The sequence below is a fragment of the Acanthochromis polyacanthus genome, chromosome 13, assembly GCF_021347895.1.
Source record: "Acanthochromis polyacanthus isolate Apoly-LR-REF ecotype Palm Island chromosome 13, KAUST_Apoly_ChrSc, whole genome shotgun sequence".
NCBI classification, from domain to species: domain Eukaryota; kingdom Metazoa; phylum Chordata; class Actinopteri; family Pomacentridae; genus Acanthochromis; species Acanthochromis polyacanthus.
In genome coordinates this window covers 40,604,385-40,618,817 of record NC_067125.1, presented here as the reverse complement: position 1 = coordinate 40,618,817, position 14,433 = coordinate 40,604,385, and the positions used below count along the sequence as shown (strand labels likewise).

General features: G+C 39.6%; 1 protein-coding gene across 5 annotated transcripts in view; it reads left to right on the top strand.

The window, feature by feature from the left end:
* The window catches only part of gria4a (glutamate receptor, ionotropic, AMPA 4a), a 125,146-nt gene that overhangs the window by 89,268 nt on the left and 21,445 nt on the right, over positions 1–14,433 (top strand). For all 5 annotated transcript variants that reach the window (XR_007945735.1, XM_022195917.2, XM_022195916.2 and 2 more), the window contains exon 14: positions 12,832–13,030. Coding sequence is in view for 4 of the 5 variants with exons in the window: in XM_022195917.2 (XP_022051609.1) it covers positions 12,832–13,030 (199 nt within the window). In the remaining variant the exon portion in view is untranslated. The remainder of the gene's footprint in view (positions 1–12,831; positions 13,031–14,433) is intronic.

The window sequence follows — 14,433 nt, the reverse complement described above, 5'->3', positions numbered from 1 at the left end:
GTGATACTTAACATGAAGGTAGTGTTGGTCATACAAATCACAAACCCTGTCACTTCCAATACAGCACAACTCCTGCATAGGCCAGGATTACTGCAGCCATGAGTGCCAGATTATATTCTTACAGTGAGAAATCTGTCATTTGAGTAGTTTTTCTTCTTCTCCTTCATTGTATTTTATCTTGTGGACTTTTCATACATGACAGAACATTTGAATGCAAATTTAGGCCTGCAATTTGTTCCTCATAAAGACTCACAGTATTAATTTATCACTTAAACTCAATGTGATGTCTAATATAGTAAAAATTTCTATGTTATGAGATAAACCGCAGTGCAATCACTGGCTGTACTGCTCTGTTCAGTGGTGAGTCTCTACTCTCTGGACGACTGCGCAGCAAACTGATGGAAACATGCTGCAGATTTGGATCAGGGAACCCAAACCCCCCGTTGTCTCCAGAACAGAGCTTTGGAGATGCACATCTCCTAATTGCAGTATTGACAGTACGGGAACATAGTGAGTGTTGAATCACTGCTTCCTAATGAGGAGGAGGAGAAGGAGGAGGTCGAGATGAGGTGAAAGCACTCAAAGAACAAAATGTGGCAATGGTAGCAGCAGAAATGAAGAGACACTTCTCAGCTGCACATTTATTCACACAGACTACTCTGTGATCCTCATACGATATTAATAATTTGTGTAAGCTAAGAAGAACATTGTATGTTGGAATTTTACAGTGAAATAAGCATGCGGCACATTCAAAATAGTATACAGCCATGGCCATAAGTTTGGACACAAGCACCATGACGCTTGTGAATCTTAGAAAATACCACAAAATTGTCACTTACAATACAGTACACAACTCCTGAGAACTATTTTAAGTTTCATATGTAAAAAAAACATCAAAAGAGTTTGGTGTCATTTTGTTATTCTTACCAAATCCGGTTGTGAAAGTACTGCATTTTTTTGTTATTTTCTTTTAATATTATGTTTTGGGAACAAAGTTGTTCCAATTGTTGGAATTTATTGATAATATTATATCCCTTGTTGATTTGTTGACTAATTAAACTGGTGCTGTCAAAAAATATTAGTTATGTTCTGTAATAGACATCAAAACAGACACAAGTCATGCTGTGTCCAAACTTATGGCCATGGCTGTATGTGCTTGGGGCAAAGCAGTTTCACAATAAAGGCTGTAAAATTGTGAGATTCACACATTTGTCACCTTGTGCCAGCATCACATGACTTACAAGTTTAATTTCTCCTCCTCTTCCACTATAGTTATTAATGTACAAAATCTCTTTTGCTATGGAAACAACCCCCACCTCCGTGCTAACTACCTACCACACTCAAAATTTAAATGATAGCAGAGAATTGGATCATACAGTAAACCAGCCCTGATATATGTATTTTATTTTTAGGTAAAATGGCTATTATGGTGACAATTTGCGTCACTTTCTGCAAATGTTAAACCAAAGCAATTCCCCCCATGCAATTTTGCAGGAACACCAGTGCTGTACCGTTTGCTTAGTTGTGCCCAATATGGCTGTAATTCTTATAAAGAAATACATACATGCCAAAACATTTTTCCCTTAATAGCAAAACGATAACAAAGTGCAGTCAGCCCATTCAGTGCTGCAGACGACAAATCACATGACTCTTGAATTTATTTTGCTCTGCACAAGAAAAACACAAAAAGAGCAACAAAGGCTACCTCGGACACTGACGTTTGAGTTTGTTGTGTTTTCAGTTGCTGTTTGCTTTTATTTACACCACAAAGCTGATTGATTCAATTCAGGCATCATAATTAATTACTCAGTTAAGTTTAGCAAGAAGCCACGGTTTAGCTAAAAAACACAGCCATGCAAATGGTTTCCGCAAAGCTCTTCTTGTTTTCTGTGTTGCTACGGTGACAAGTCTCACGACAAGAAAAACATAAACAATCTTAGAATATCTCAGTCTTACAGCCTTTTTAGAGAAAATAATAGCTTTGCTTTGTAGATCTACATAGCTATTATCTTGCTCCTGTGGTGTGAGGCTGGTCTGCTTTAGAACAACAGAAAAGCTACTGGAGCACCACTTTGCCACCATTTCACTAGTGCACGTTCAAAAGATGTATGGTTTGTCAGCTCTGTTTCAGATCAAACTGATGCCATTAAAAATACAGCTGCAGTATTTTCACTCAGTCCATATTGGGATCAGTTCGTATCAAGGAGTTAAAGTTATTATAATTAGTATTTTTAGAATAATAGAATGTGCACTCATCTCTTTTTTTTCTGTGATGCTCTGCTCACTTTTTTGTTCAACCTATGCATCTGCTGCTACACTGTTCATCGCCACGTCATGATAATTATCGTCACCGTTACTCGTGACATTTAGCGAGCCTCACCTCCCCAGCATTGACCTACCTGCTGATTGTAGTGAAGGAGGAGAAATTTGTCATCGTCTCTCCTAATCTGTCTTCAGGTGAGCTGAACTGTGTGCTGCAGGGAGTGGTGAGGCTTCACTGACGTGTGTCCTCACCTTTATGCTTCTCCCTTTTATCTTTTAACATTGTACTTAAAAGCAGAGCTCAAACAAGCCAGATTTTGAGGCCTTCAGTGTGCGACTTGTTGGGTTGTTGTCCTTGCAACAAAAAATCTCTTGAATCTTGTATTTGGCTTCTATTTATTTCTGAAGATTCCACTTCAACCCACGACTTTGTAAGAAGAGGAATAATGGTCAAGGAGTTAGTCACTGGATTCACTAATGAAAGAAAGAAATAAACCTGCCTACCAGGCGTTTTGCCATAAAACCCTGTGATGGATGAGCCTCTGTAACACTGTGCTCTGCAGCTATACTAGATCATGCCCGTAGAAAAGGAGACGTGTCATGCATATCATCATGTCATATCATTTTTCTATCTCCTCACTTCATTTCCTTTAATCTCATTCCCTTGTTCACCTTTGCAAGCAGGCAAAATCATAATGCTAACTCCAGTCACACCTGACAGCAGAAATGTGCTACAGCAACACCAAAGATAGAGTTATCATATCACAGAATGTGTTCCTGCAGTCCTGATGCAACTCTGTCATGTTCCTTCCTTCAAGTTTCCATATTGAACATTTACTGTTAGTACGCTTTTTAGGAACATAGGCATTTGTTCACATGCTGTGTATCACAGAATGTTAATATTTTCATTTTCTCATACATTTGTCTTATGGTAGCTGTACAGCAGTGTCTACAAATGACATGATCAACTAATTACTCATAGAAGAGAACATATTTCCTCTGTGAACAAAGTAAGGAAATGATTCAAGAAACAAATATTCTCCTTTTGAATAAAAGTAGTTCTTGGTTGCATTACAGTCTCTGACATCTGCTCACCTTTTCATGCAAAATCCCTTCAGCTAAAAAATATTTCATGTTTATTTAAATTATTATTTACTGTGGTCAGTTTTGACCTGTTCTTTGCCTGTGTCTTTATTGTCATGTTACAATGTTTTATTTGGGCAGCAAAGTCTTTTTCCTTCCAAGCCTCCATGCAGCTAAAATGTTTACCGTCTGTTTTCTGAACTTTTGGTTCTCGGAGGCTTCTAATCTGATATGGGTCTGCTATTGGCCTGACATTGTTGGAGAACATGGAGAAACTGTCGCTCAGTTGAAATTTGTGCTACTTGTGGATGTTTTTTCTTTCATAAATACAACAGATTTCACCTTTCACTCCCCAGGAAGGCTCTCATCATTGACACCTAATTTGGAACTCCTGGCTCTAATCTTAGGTTTCGAAGGCGTGATAAATGTGGAGTGTACTAAAATTAAAATTGTGAAAAGGACTAAAAAATACCAAGTGTTTTGCTTGGGCAACACTTTCTTACTTGTTCCTTACTTGTTTTTTTCCACATCTATAGCTTCTGTATGCATTACTGACAAGAAATATATATTAAAAAGTCCTGCAATATAAGACAGACATGGTAAAGAATGAAATATATCATATGGTATAGAATGCCGTGACACGGAGAAGTGATATCATTCGACCTTTAATGCAACAATCCCATAACACCACAGCAAAGATGTTCTAACTATTGATCTCCACACCTCTTTTATAAGCTCTACATGTTGTATTCATCCTGTTATACCTGCTTTATTTTCTCTGGTATTATCCAGGTAAAGATACTAAAATGGATTTCAATTGTTTGCTATTACCCACTTGATGGACAGGCCAACCACAACCCAATTCATAGCGTTTTCCTGCATATCAACTTTACATTTTTCATCTCCCATATCTGCCCTGACTGCGAGACGGTTCTTTTTCGCTCTGTTTTATCCTCCCCTCTCCTCCATCCTGCCACTTTTATCATCCTCGGCCAGTCAGCGGGGATCAGAGTATTGAGGTTGACATTTACTGTGGAGTTGGGAATAAAGGGAAGGAGGCAGCTTCTACAGGAGGACATTTTCTTACAGACCGGTGAATGCCTTTCTGTCTATTGTATACGTTTATGTCTGACGGTGTGTTTGTCTCCTCTGCAGTCTGCCTGGTCGGGTATTACAGTGCATTAGTGCTTTTTTTAAAGCGCACAATATCCCCTGGCCTGTGTTAGGTGTTATCATATAACCTTTAAGAGCATCTGTCGGTCAAGTGGTCCGTGTGCCGACGCCGGTTGTGTGATTCTACATGCTCTGTATGTGTATGAGACTATGTGTATTGTGTATTGAGCTGCCATAGTAGGTTCCATTGGTATTCAGTGTGGGTCCCTCGCTCTGTGCTGCAGTCATCTCTGCAGTCTGGAAGACACAGCATAACACACACTCCTATTCAGCTACTCCTGCTTTCTCTGTCCTCTTTTTTATCTATCTATCTGTCTTTCCATCTATCTATCTTTCCATCTATCCATCCATCCATCCATCCATCCATCCATCCATCCATCCATCCTTGTGTTTTGTCTTCATTTTTTGTTATAATTCCTCTCTCCATCATCTTCCACCTCTTTTTTATCTATCTATCTGTCTTTCCATCTATCTATCTTTCCATCTATCCATCCATCCATCCATCCATCCATCCATCCATCCATCCATCCATCCATCCATCCATCCATCCATCCATCCATCCATCCTTGTGTTTTGTCTTCATTTTTTGTTATAATTCCTCTCTCCCATCATCTTCCACCTCTTTTTTGCCACTTTTGTTAATTGATGTTTCCAGTGTCTTAGCATGTCTGCACGCATGCGAGAGCAATTTTCTTGAGCAGCCCACATACTCCTGCTCTTTTAAACACACCGACTTGTGTTTCCTTCACCTTTCCACTCCAGCACGATGGCTGGCAGCAGACATGAGCATATTTACACATCCCCACACACATTGTCAGAGTGACCTTGATGATGCATTTGTACCACCCGCCTGTCATCTTCCTGCCCGGACGTTTTCTGTTTCTAATGCCGGTGATTGGCCTGGTCACAACGTAAAGGGTGGCAACGAAGTGATGGACGGTTAGGTGATGGCGCAGGAATTTTTAACGAGTGGATATGAATACATTTTTTCCAGAAGTGACTCCGGTGAGAAAGAGCCAGGTCGGAGGGAGGAGAAAGAGGGAGGGAGAGAAAGAGGTAACTGATCATCAATGAACATCTCACAGGGATTGGATCTGTCTCTGTCAATAAACATCTGAAATTACAGCTTTCGTCTCTTGTGTACGTGCGTGTAATTGTGGTGTGCGTGTGGGCCGCTGTGCGCTCGTGCACTGCTTGGAGTGTGTGTCCGTGCACGAGTGTGTGTTTGCGAGTGTCATGTGTAAGTATTGAGCAAGTGGCTGTGGGTGTGTTGAATAGTTAATGGTAGCAACAGATCCAGCTAATGGCATGACTGACTTACTGCAGTGGGGCACCAAGCTTACTGAGTAATTAATGATTAGTCTCAAGGTCACAGATTAGAACCCACTCATGCTGACTGAGTGTGTTTATTAATTTCACAGGTAATTTTTTTTATGTATAAATAATCCTTTCAGTGCTCCTGTTTCCCTGAGAGTCTGCCTCCTCCTTCACTTTTACAATGCCTCTTATTATTTTCCTTTTATTGCTCCTTTCATTAAAGGCCCTGCACTTCATCTATTAATCAGATTTTTCCATGTATATCCGTTTGCCGTTGTTCCATCTTTTTGTCTTTTATAATCAACCAGGCAATTCACTTTAGTTCCACCTGTAGTCAGTGTAGCAAATAGATAAAGAGAGCAAAGACAATAAGAATGAAGGAGGCTTTCTAAACAGCGTTACTCATTCTAATTGTCTCCCAATCAAACATTCATGATTCACTTTCCCAAAACATCAGCCACGCAACTAAATGACACACTGGATATTTGTTAACACGCCTGTCACCATCGCTTGATGAACCACGTCTTGGTTCCAGCTGAACTGGAAAGCTATGTGCGTGTGGGTCATACAGAGGTGTTTAAATGCACCTGTGATGGAGCTGTGGTGTGCAATGAAAGTAAAGTAACATGTTTCTCCAATGAGTTATTGATTGCAGTTTTTAAGTAAGGTGCCTTAAGCTGATCCTCTTTTGTACGTATGGGAATAAAATAAAAGACATGCAAGACAATATCCACACACATGCAGGCGAACATTGCAATCGCTAAAGTCAGGTGAAAATATCCCGAGAGAAACTGCACAGCTCGGAACAGTGTGAGTCTGTGTATGTGTGTGTTTGTTTGTGTGAGACATTGTGAGTCTGTGTGGTTTGTGAGAGGGAAAGAGGAACAGCATGCCATTAATCTTTCACACAGAGGATTGGGGAGGCAATCTGTTGGCTATCATAGATGATACATGACCCGCTATAGAATGATTCGCCTGTTGCATACCAACACATCGTGTGAAACTGCACACACGGGTGGTACACCCGTCCAGACGTGTCACACGAACGATCAAAGGCGTCACTCTTAATGATCATCCATGTTTAACAAAGTGCACCAGTGCAGCCGTGAAATGTATGAGTGCATATGAACGCATATAGTTGTGCATGCTTGCACACTCTCTCAATCTAAATCGAGCACCAGAAGGCAAACATGTTTCTCTGACTTCACTCCAAGGCCAGACACTGGTTAGTCCTTCCCCCCCTTCTCTCCTTTTCATTCACACACTCCCACACACATACAAACAAATCAAGGACTACACGTTTAGAAATAGACAGGGTGTTAATCATGCTGTCCTCCGCCAGTCTATTTTCTTGTCCTCTGTACGATAGTTGTCCATCAGGTCCACAGAGATACAGAACCATTTTAGGTTTTCTGTCTTAGATTAAAAGCTCCAGTCAGCCACATACAACACGGCAGGTTGGTCAGTGGCTTAGTGCAAAAAATCCAGATAACGTCCATTTGCTGATGTCTGCCTCTTTACAGGGATACGTCTATGGTCACATCGTTTGAAGAATACATCTTTATGAACCAATACATCAACACCTGTAAAACTGTGCAGCTGTAGGGGTTACCATGGTTAGTAAGAGCTAAATACAATGAAAGTCTGCAAAATCTAAGATCTGAAGCATATTTCAGTGTCATATCTTAACGCAGTGTAAATACCATGAGAGGTTTTACAACAATGTGTCTGAGATTTAAAGTTAAACCTACTATATTCCTGCACTGCACAGTTAATATGTGGCTTATTTTAAAGGTTAAAGTTAACACATCACTGTGCAAGTTTGCATACATTATTCAACTTAAACTGGCCACATGATCAAATACTAGACTGACTTAATGAATATTTTCATCACTTTAAGGATATTATCAGCCAAACAGCCATTAAATAGTATTAAATAAAACTGTGAATGTGGTAGGTTTTAATTAGTGTGTCATTAAGCAATGCAAGCAAATTAACACAAGTAGTTTGTGTTTTAAATGACTCCATTTACTTACTTGTGCCAAGCAATCGAAGCTGCATTACAAACGTCTATTCTGAGCAAAAGTTGCAGTGCAGACAGAGGTCAAACTCATCTAACAAATGTAGCCAAGCAAGCTTTCATTTCCTGCAGGCAGTGTGGATGCAGCACAAGCTGTCCAAGTTTAACAGGCTGCGTTTGAAATATTTCTTTGCAAATGCATCACAAATAAAGAAATGATGAGAAGAATGAATGATAACTGAAAGGATGTGTGCTGCCCTTTCATCTTTGTTAGTTCATATTTATTAAAAAAAAAACTTCTCTGGCTCTCTATCAGCTATCCGCAACTTATAGGGTGGAATGTTTTCTTGCACATTGCTCAGTGCATGAACTGACATTATAAATCAATCAATATTACCTTACATGTAAATACAGATTTGATCTTTCCATTGCTTTGTATTTTTACCAGCTCCCTTGTTGGATACAAGCTTTTAATGATTAATGATTGAAAAATTGCCCATGACTACACAAACTGCAAATATTCTGTTCCTTCTTTGTGGAAAAAAAAAAGAGTGTTGCCTTGGCGTGCTCTGACAGCACTATACTTTTTGCTGTGTTTCATTAAGAAAAATGAAAATCAAATTAGATCTCATTGAAACTGTGTTTTGTTCATGTTTTTAATTGCAGAAGAAGGTCAATTAGTTTCAAATAAGTGTTCAAACAATCTGCTACAAAGTAGAAGTATTATTTTAAAGCCAAAGGCACAATCCACACAAATGCAGAACAATAAGCTCAAGTAAAACTAAAAACTCTGAGGCTGCCCGAATGATGAACTCTACTCTCTGATTTAACATCCGTGCTCGCTCTGAAACATTTACTCCAGCTGCAGTTGACAAGATACATGTTTTTTTCTTAAATTAATTTTGTGAGCATGTCAAGGGTGAATAAGTTCAATGTAATCTTGTCTCTATTCTAAATAAATTTGTTACAAAAATGCACTGTATGCATTCGACTGCTGCAGGTAAATTTATGGTCCGAAGAAATTCATCTGTCAAGGAATACAGCTGGAAATGCAGCCTGGTGTTGATGAATGCAGCACTTATTCAGTTTGGGATGGCAATTCTAATGCAAAAACAGGACAATAGATTGTGTAAATGTGCTTTAAAGAAAGTTTCCATTCAGGAGTCTGACTTTAGAATTGTTGTGAAAATGACAAACTACATTTCTTCCTTTACACAGTGGGAATGTGTAACAGATCTGAATAATGTGTTCTGGCTTATATAAACAGTTATGTGTTCTAAGGTTTAGTTGTACGGTTTGTGTTCACTGCGACAAAAAAGAAATACTTGTTGTTCTTTGTTGCTATATCCAACTGACAAACTGACTTTACTGCCAGCTCAAAACAAGGACCACGAAATAAGTTAATCTTCACTGAGCAGTTGGTTAATTCAAAATTGTGTGCGCGTTCCCACTTCAGTCTGTTCTCTAACAGCATCAGTCCAACTGCTGATTAACAATTTTGTGTTCACGGATATTTTCTCTGGCTGCCTCAGTTTTGTTTTGTTTTTTATTGGCTCAGTCACTTACTTCTTAAGCAGTATACAAACCCTAAATACATGTCTCATAAGACTTGAGATTAGTTAGTTTTACATAATATATGGATGCTTTAAAGATATTAAACTTCTTCATTAATGCATAGTCTCCCAACAACTATAACTGCTCTGATGCAGATTTATTTAATATTATTAGAACTGTGTTTTACTGTATTCATTACATGCTCCCACAATAATTATCTGCTCATACACCAGCCCACAGGAGGAATGTCAAATACATTAATAAACGCAGCATACATCTACATTCTGTACATCACTTAATAAATGTTTGTGTAACGTTTACGAATACGAAACCGTAAGAGGTTAAAGTCAAGTTTACCTAAACTCTCTTGTTGTTGGTCTTGTCTGAAGCGCCAGCCACAGAAATAGAGTTGGTCCCCAGGCAGCACACTGTGGCTGCCAAATGCTCTCAGTATTTGGAATGGGTCAGTTACAGAGGACAAATTTTGCTTCGATGATCAATAAAGTGTAACTGAAACTTCAGCGGATTCCTTACATGTTCAGTCACTTACGGTGACAATCCTGAACACACAAATCAATGCACATCCCAGCCCTCAGACCCAACAGGTTCACGTTAAGAAAGCTGTATATTTTGCTGCATTTCAGTAATAGCATTGTAAACATACTAAGCATAGCGTCCACAGAGGAGAAGTGTATTATTCTTTCCTCGGTGTCTTTCTGTCTGCCCTCTTGTCGTCCCTCCCCTGCTTTGCTGTGCCTTTATTCCCTCTTCTTTTGCAGTGTGGATGTTAGCTCACATCACAGACTCACTCCATCTGGCCAGATTAAAATGCTGTCACAGCTCGTTTACCAGCTAACCAATCAGATCGCACGTCCCGTTTGGCCTCTGCTGGAGACCCTGTAGAACATATGACAATGAGTTTCTAAATATGTCATCCATATTCCTTCCTCCTCTTCCTGATCCCTGACACCTGCCCTGACCCTGTTTCTGAGCTCGGGGACAAACATCAGCAGTGATATTATTATATTATGAGATTATGAGTCTCTTTCTTTGCCATTGTACACGTCTGTCTCTGTCAGTTCATCTAAAAGTTTCACACGATTGGGAATAAAACTTTCTGTTGTCTCCTAATAAGTGTAAAAACAAAACCTAACATCTCTTTCTCAGGAGAATCCATCACGGTATACGCCAGGTTCATTAATTCAGGCAAACAGATCAATGTCTCAAGGACAACACTATCAATTCATATTTGTGTGTGTGTGGTGTGTGTGTGAGGATTAAGAGGTGTGCTGTGTTGTGAACAGCAGCAGAATGCGGAGTTGCTCCAAAAGGTGACAATTTATGCCAAGTCAGGCGTCGGTGCACCTCGCAGATCTCTCACTGCTGTTCTCTCTCCTTAATATCCTAAAAATAACTCTGAGTGGTGTTATCACCAAACAGCTGCTTGTCCAGGAAATATTAGGCTCTATATTCTGATTGCATTGAAGAGGACATGATTATCACCCAAAATTAGCTAAAGTGGCTGTAATCAATGTTTTTAAGATAACAATGGAACAAATGATCATGTTTAAAAAAAGCTGCTGTGGAACCCAAATCTCATCCCGTTGAGGACTTTACCTCAGCTCATGTGTTTCAGTTCATTGTTTTGTTTTGGGGGTTTTTTTGGCTCTCAACTCTACAGCTCTTGGGATGTATGGAGGCTCCATAGGGATATTGTTTCCAGCAGCAACAGGCAACTGAGGCGTAACTGATTCTTATACTTGTAGCATTTCTTATTTCGAATTCTCAGAGTCAGATTTGTTTACTTATTCTTTTACTGTCCGTTGTTGTTGCTAGGCACTGCTCTCTATCCACCAAGTCAAATTCCTTGTGTGTACTCACTTGGCAATAAAGGCTTTCTGATTATGATTATGATTCTGAAAGCCTAATTGACTGTACACTACTTGCTCAGCATCAAACAACAGATGGACGCAGTTTGCAACCAGCCAAGGAAACCAAGGAAAACAGATTCAGCATTTAGCAGAAAAATGGTGGAGACCAAAATCAGAGCTAAAAGACGGTGAATGTACTATGGGATACTTACCTACAGAGGAGAGGAGATCCCTTGATTAAGAAAGTGGTTCAACCATTTCACTCTGGTTTGCTGACCCCTGCGAATTATATGAGTTCCAGTCCCACCTGTGCCTTCTTCTTCTTCTATTGGACTTACATTCTTTACATTCTTGTAATCGTGTGTCCAGAGAGACGACTCCAGATGAGTCCACATCTGCTGAATGTGTAAATAAGCAACTAAAAGGTAATAATAAATAGGTCAGTGTCGTGTACATAAATAAAAAAATGAATCCAAACTATGTATATAAATTAAACCAGCCAAGTTTCCAATCAGAAATTGTTGTGACTTGATGGTCCTGAAAAATTTTCCATGACTGGAACTTTCGTTTGTCAAAGTTAAACATTTTTAAACCTCAGACATTTTTGAGAAACACAAAGAACGTTGAACTGTTAATGTTTATCACGAATTTTTCCTTGCGCTTCACTTTCTTTCTTTCTTTATTTTGCCTCTGTGGAGTGGCAGACAAAACCTTTTCCTTTTCATTCTGTTTGAGTGTGACGGCTCTTTTACATTTTTATACATTAAAAGAAAAACTGGGGGACTAAGTGTGTGTCTCACTGAACACCCTCTTCACTTTCTTTCTCAGATGTTTTATGTTACCGTTTCTGCCCATTAGAAGTTCAAGGTCTTTTAGTGACTGTCACACTTAAAAGGCAACTTAACATTTTGGTTACCTTCTCCTACCTTCCTCTTATGTTCTCTAATATGCTTGCTCTCCCTCCTTTTGCTCAGTGAAAGCAAGTTCATGCAAAGAAAAATAACAACAAAAACAAAATGAATTGCCACTTACTCTGATGCCTCTGCTCACAATTGGTACTGTAGATAAAGAGAGTAAACATGGAGAAAAGGAGAAGAGAGAATGAGGCTGAGAGAGAGAGACGGAGGAGCGCCCAGATTGCAATCTGTTTCATGTAGCCTGTTATTGTTGGTGCTGAATTGGTTTTGGGGTTGAAAGACAATTACTTTGGCAGTACTGTCAGTTTTACAGTCATGCACACAGTGGTGTAGAAAACGCTTTGTGGAAGTGCAGTGTTTGGTGTTGCATATCCTTGAATTGGGAACTAACTTTAATTATGTCTCCTTCTCTGTTTTGTCTTCTTGTCTTTCCCTTATGTTGTTTCATCCTTTTAACATTCATCCTCATGTTCCCTTCACCTCCTCATCCTGCTGCTAATTTCTCCCTGTAATCTCTTTTCATCATCTCGCTAATCTTGCCAACTCCCCCTGCTTTGCTCAAATCTCTTCCTTCTTAATCTTCCTCCTCATTCCACCTTTTACTCCTCACACTCCTTTCCTCTCTTCTCTGTAGGTCCCTATCTGGACGTATTGTTGGAGGCGTGTGGTGGTTCTTCACTCTCATCATCATCTCCTCTTACACGGCCAACCTGGCTGCTTTCCTCACTGTGGAGAGGATGGTGTCGCCTATAGAGAGTGCAGAGGACTTGGCCAAACAAACGGAGATCGCCTATGGGACGCTGGACTCGGGCTCCACTAAGGAGTTCTTCAGGGTATGGACTCAACACGCTCTGCTTACTTATTTGATTCCTTGAGCCATTTCAAGCTTTTACTACCTTAAGGAAGTTCATTTACTACTGAGCCTGAGTCTCCTATCACAATAAGAAAATCTGTTTTGATCCTGTTATTTGTATGAAAACCAAAACAGCAGCGTTCATACGTAACACAACTTTATTTTAAAGTCCAGCCAAAATCTCAAGGTTTCAAAGATACCATATTAATGATAATTTGCAAGAAATGTAGCATAAGAGATTGCATTTAGATTGCCAGCAGTCAGAACATTTTCAGGGTATGCTGTGGAGTTGTGGCTAACAGGAAAGACACTGGCCAGCTGTTTGACTAATCCACTAAGAGGACGCAAATTTGTCAGATATTGTCTGTTATTGAAGCTAGACAAAATCACAGTAGCAGGTCCGCCTATGACTGTAAGTGGGACAAGGACAAGCAACTAATGACTGTGAAGCAACAGTGGGAGGATTGGAATGGATCACTTGTATGTCTTGAATTGGGAGAGGCCTAAATTTTGGAAGTGATGCTAAGCTAAAATATGTGGCTTTCACTTTCCAGAAAACTTCATCAAAATCCACAGCAAAATTGTGAAGGATTGCAGAGAACACTAGGAACAAAGGCTCTGTGTGAGGTTTTATTTTATTTTAGACTGTCACCACACAACAGAAGTCATCTCAAGACACTTCACAAAGTGATAGTGACATAATGACCTTACAATAACATGTTATTGACACAAACCCAGCAAATCCAAAGATTAATTTGGAGCAGCTCTTTGGGAATGGTGGAATAAAAAAAACAGGAAGAAACCTCCAGCAGAACCAGGTTTAGGGTGATCAGACATCTGCTGCAATGATGAGGGTGAAGGGGATTAAAGAGACAATAAGAGAACATTAACACTGGGGAGGTTGGTGAAGCCCTTAATTGTAGATCAATAAAAGAGAAGATATAGAATTAGTGAGTTGAAATGGTGATATACAAATGTATGGAATCGAAAAGAGAAGAGTGGAGAGGAGGCTGTCAGTGAGTCATGTGAAATCCAACAGCAGCCGAGGCCCTTAGAGGCATACATTAGGGCCTCCTGAGCAGGTTTAACTATTAACTACAGCAAAAAGTGCAGCCTAATCTAAATAGGAGAGACTGTGTTTTCCTAATGAACTCAAAATGTGGGCTGATTCCACAGCAGAGGAGCCTGATAGCTGAAAAATCTGCCTCTTATTTAATTTCTAGAAACTCTAGAGCTGCAAGTAAGTCTGCATTCTGAGAGCAAAGTGCTCTATTGGGACAGCACGGCACAATGAGGTCTTTAAGATATGATGGAGGTTAGTCATTAAGGGCAAGGATTTTAAATTGTATTCTGGATTTTTTTCAGACACTGTTCTGTACACTA